The 5,000-nt window shown below is 36.0% G+C and overlaps 1 protein-coding gene across 1 annotated transcript in view; it reads left to right on the plus strand.

Moving 5' to 3' along the window:
- Positions 1-6: 6 nt before the first annotated feature.
- Positions 7-5,000, plus strand: part of LOC125036829 (poly(A) RNA polymerase, mitochondrial-like) — a 10,804-nt gene continuing 5,810 nt past the window's right edge. Inside the window, exons 1-8 of the mRNA XM_047629696.1 lie at positions 7-205; positions 821-1,004; positions 1,158-1,365; positions 1,502-1,585; positions 1,729-1,857; positions 2,364-2,492; positions 3,860-3,948; positions 4,214-4,440. Coding sequence (XP_047485652.1) covers positions 97-205; positions 821-1,004; positions 1,158-1,365; positions 1,502-1,585; positions 1,729-1,857; positions 2,364-2,492; positions 3,860-3,948; positions 4,214-4,440 — 1,159 coding nt within the window. The 5' untranslated portion in view covers positions 7-96. The remainder of the gene's footprint in view (positions 206-820; positions 1,005-1,157; positions 1,366-1,501; positions 1,586-1,728; positions 1,858-2,363; positions 2,493-3,859; positions 3,949-4,213; positions 4,441-5,000) is intronic.

The following is a 5,000-nucleotide window of genomic DNA, read 5'->3' on the forward strand; positions in this document are numbered from 1 at the left end:
TGTGATCCAAGATGGCCGCGCCCTGTGTTTACATCCCGGCTCCGGAGATACCCTAATGGCCTAATATACTCCGTGTACTTTAATTAAACTCCAGGGATGTTGTTTCCCCAGAATATGCCTCTGTTGAGGGCTTTAAAATGCAATATTATACAACCCAGAATACCTTTCCATTTGTACAACAAGAACTACTGCCATAGTCGTGCAGGTGCGTAGACTTATCAGTCAGTATTTCAGACTTTTCTCGGTATACTCTTAGTCGAAGAAAGTAGCTACTTAATTGGGAGTCAGGAAGTTGACTGAAATTATTGTCTAACAGGGTTTTCTTTCCTAAACAAACTACCATATGACATACTGTTAAATAATGACTAACAGCTATCTGAAATGATGTTATCTTGATTTCCGATATATGTCATTTCCATTTATGTTAATGTTAATGAGCAACGCACAGAGATAGAGAGAAATGGACACAGTCATCCTAAAGAATATAAGAAATAGAGTAATAAACAACATGGGTGCAGCTACTGCGGCCTCATACTTTCTGCGAAATGTCAGAAATATCCTTGGCATGTCACCGCTCCAAGACAAAGTCCTCAACACCCACACAGTCAGAGTTCTTAATATTGCATTCTTTGTAAACTGGCACAAAGTGCCAATAAATAGAAGGTAGGAAAGGTTAGGTTAGGATTTTGGATTCGTATAGTACCCCGGTCTGTGTGGGGTACGTCGTTTTCAGTAACAAATACTAAATGTTGTTGTCCTGGATTAATTTCCAGAAAATATGGTATTTGAAATGCAAAGAGTATTTCTTCCTTTTCTTCAGGTGAGTCTTTTGTGCCGTTTGATGTTCTGGTGAGCCAGAGGCGGAATGAGGCTCGCAGATCACTCTTGGTGGAGGTGGCAGGGCTGCCATCGTCTGCTGACCTGCACCAGGTGTGCAGTCAGTATGGAGCTGTGCGGAAGATGTTCCATTATGCCACCAGGCAAAGCAAGTGTCAGGAAAGTAGGTAGCTAATCATATTCTATTGTACTAAGTAAATTTGTATTTTCTATGGTCAATAGTACAATTTAGAATAAACAAAGAAATAAGCAGTTTTTCAATTTCTATCATTATTCTGATTATTTGAAGGAGATGATTCTGGTGGAGTTTGATGATGCAGAATCCATGGAAAGAGCGCTGCAGTCAACACGTTCACCTCCGACGAGAACGCATCATACCTGTTCACTCTCCCTTTGTGTGGCTCTCAGCCTAGCCAGCCTGCATCCCCTAACAGCAAGAAGGCCAACATCAGTAGTTCCACAGACATCATCCAAGAGACGGTGCCTTCTGATGAAGAACTTCATCTGCAGTTGTCTAAGAGCAGAGATGTAAGAGTGCTTTCATTCAGAGGGGGACAAGAAGGCTTGCAGATGTTAAAGTGCTCTTTTCTTAATATTGGTGATAAATAACTGGTGAAAAAAAAACTAATCCTGTCTCTCTGATTTCTCCTTATCTTTAAAACAGTTGTCAGAGCAGATACAAAACGTGTATGAATGCCAAAAATTGACAGAGTTAGGTTCAAGACTGAGGTTTTTTACATGCAGACAGGTAGGTTTCACATAGCATTTTCCTCTTTTCATTATCTAATAACCTGTTATATAATTTTTGCCATAACCTTATGACTTAACATATTGTACTTTTAATACTCAAAATAATTGATGTATAGCTAAAGAAGCTCATTCACTCCACAGATAGAAGCCGCACTCTCAGGCCTCTTCCCACAGGCTTGCATCCTTCCCTTTGGTTCCTCTGTCAATTCCTTTGGGCGAGTCAACTGTGATCTGGACATGATTTTGGAGCTCTCTGATGTCACTAATCAGGTCAGTATTCATGAATGTGAAAGGTTAGATCCTTCAGTCTTTACAGTAGTTGCTGGTAACAATATTTGTTTTCATAATTAGTTTGTGCAAATTGTTTCACTTGATAGAAACTAACATTTATGATATCAGACTTTATATACAGCCGCATTTTACGTATCATGTATCCTGATCCTTTTATGTGTAATTAATGGTTGGTTTATTAAAATTATGTGTGGCCAGACCCAATAGATATTCAGTATATGGATATGCATATACACAGAAATAAATACATATATATCAGGCTTGACATGCATATCTACCAGACAGATAGAAAGATAAATGTATATCTGTCAGCTAGATAGACGGATATGCATTTATTTCAGTGTAAATGCATCTACTTATATGAGAATATTCATTGGGTTGGGCCTCGCACAATTTTAACCAACTGGCCACTGGACTGTATTGTGAAGAGTAGGGTGCAAACTCAATATTAAAGAAACACCAGTTGATCATATTTTATATTCTAGGACAGCACTCAGCGCTTGGTCTTCCAAGCTAAGAAGTCACGGTCTGCGGCCAATCCTCGCATCACCATGCAGCGCCACATGGAGGTCATCTCAGATATTCTTGATAATTTTGTGCCTGGATGTTCTCAGGTGAGAATTTGCTGAAGAAGTCCATTATATATGTTCATTTTTATAGTGTTTTAAATATGCTATGTTAAGCTGTTGGTGCAAGGAACATACACTGTCCACTTTGGAGGTGGTTTTATTAGTTGGTTCTGCAAGTACCTGGGCACCAAGGAGTCAATTACTAGGCATACTTGACCTCACTTATTTACCTCATTCCTTGAAATTTTCCCTTAAATGTTTTTATTTCTATTGCTGTTCTGTTATTGTTATTACCATTGTTGTTTTTTATTATTGTTATAATTGTAATTATTATTACTGTTGTTGTTCTTGTAGTTGTTTTTTTATATTATTATTATTATTGTTGTTATTACTATTATGATTATATTAATAATAATGATTATTATGAGGATGACAATAATAAGAATGATAATTATTATATGATTATAATGATAATGATAATGATAGTGATGTCATTGTTGTTATTATTTTATTCATCTATTTTTTTATAATTATTTTTAAAAATTATTCATGTTTGTATTGTCAACATCATCTTCATTGCCATTGTCATTATCATTGTCATTGTCTTTATCAGTGATTATTATTATTATTATTATTATTATTATTATTATTATTATTATTATTATTATTATTACTTTTATAGTTACTGTTATAATTACTTTTATAAAGAGTAAGTTTATATGAAATTTCTCAAAGCTATTACTTCAGTGGTTCAATATATTAGTGTCCTTATGTTAACATATACCAGTATTAGCTCAGTTTTTGCTTTATTATGAAATTCCTATTCGTTGTATTGAATCCACTGATCCCTCTCATTCCTAAGAATTCGAAATATTTTAATCCATTTGCCCCATTTGGCAAGAATACATGCCATGCCCACTGTAATACAAGTTTATTTATTGTATTTACACATAGATGGCTCTACAAGTTCTTAATCACCAAATAGCCAGTTATTAGAACTACCTCTCTCACCTGTTTACCATTTTCCTTCACTTTAGGAAAGGGTCTTTTGTATCATTTCATTGTCTAAAATATTTTAATGACAATTTAATAATCATAACATCAATAACAATAATAACAGTATTGATAGCAATGGTATAAATAAGAAGAACCCATTTTCCTGTCAATTTAAGGAATGGGGAAATCAGGATCGGTAACTAGGGCCTATTGATAGACTCCTTGCCGGCTGAGCACATGTGGAGCCATCTGTATGTAACAAAATTTACCAAAAACTATAGGGGACAGAACATAAATCCAGGGGCAAATGGCTTAAGGGGGTAAAAAATAAAAATAAAGGAAAGCCAAATACCACTGTATCAATTTTCTGCTCAGTAGGCAGTGATCTGTATATAATTTTTCCTTCTAAATGGCAGGTGAGGAAGATTCTGGCAGCTCGCGTTCCCATTATCAAGTATCGCCAAGATTTGACTGACATGGAGTGTGACCTCTCTATGGCCAACAGGTATAAAAGGAACATTCAGGTGACTGCAGCTTTTACATTGCGGGTGAAAACTGTGGAGACTGTTTTGTTACAGCTGTGTCTTTGTCCTCTGAACTTTGCTGTGAAAAAAGTAACTAATCTCATTGAGAGAAATGAACCCTGTGATTGGCTGAGGACTCTGCAGGAGCCCTGACTTGTGCAGGCTTTGAATTAGTCTGAAACTGGTTTTGCAAATCACTGGGGTTTGTAGAATATTATCTGAGTGGGGCTGTTGCTTGTTTTGCAGGAGTGGTTTCTATATGAGTGAGATGTTGTACCTGTATGGCAGCATGGACAAGAGAGTGCGGCCGTTAGTCTTTGCCATTCGGAAATGGGCAAAGGATCGCCATGTTACATCACCGTATGCAGGGCGCTGGGTTACCAACTTTTCCCTGACTCTCATGGTCCTCTTCTACTTAATGAGAACTTCACCAGCTGTCATTCCACCCCTCCAGACGCTCATCAAGCTAGCAGGTGAGAATTTGCTTTGTTTATCTTCTCTTTCTTTAGTCTTTAACTTGTTCTTATTTCCTTATTATGTCAGGTGATAAAAAAAGAAGAAAATGGAAGAATAAAACTGTATATACATGCTCTAAAATTGCTTCTTTTTTTGTTGATCGATAGATGACATAAAGGTTCATGATTATAGGCATGTAGTATTATTCATATTTATCTTAACCCAATGCCGATGGGAATGACGTGTAGGTACGTGCTATGCCCACTGTGAGTTACTTGTTTGATTGTTTTTACACATAGATGGCTACACTTGTACTAAGTCACCAATGAGCCAATTACGAGTACTGCCTGTCTCGCCTCGTTTAGCCTTTTCTTTGATTAACGAAAATAGTTTACATTATCTTATTTTGCTGTTACTAATGTTTATAACATTATAATAATTATAATGTTTATAACATTATAATAATTATAATGTTTATAACATTATAATAATTATAATGTTTATAATAAAAAGAATACCGTTGATATTCATACCACTAGTAAAAAATATGTTTTTCCCGCCAATTCAAATTACATAA

The sequence above is a fragment of the Penaeus chinensis genome, chromosome 22 (assembly GCF_019202785.1).
Source record: "Penaeus chinensis breed Huanghai No. 1 chromosome 22, ASM1920278v2, whole genome shotgun sequence".
NCBI lineage: Eukaryota > Metazoa > Arthropoda > Malacostraca > Decapoda > Penaeidae > Penaeus > Penaeus chinensis.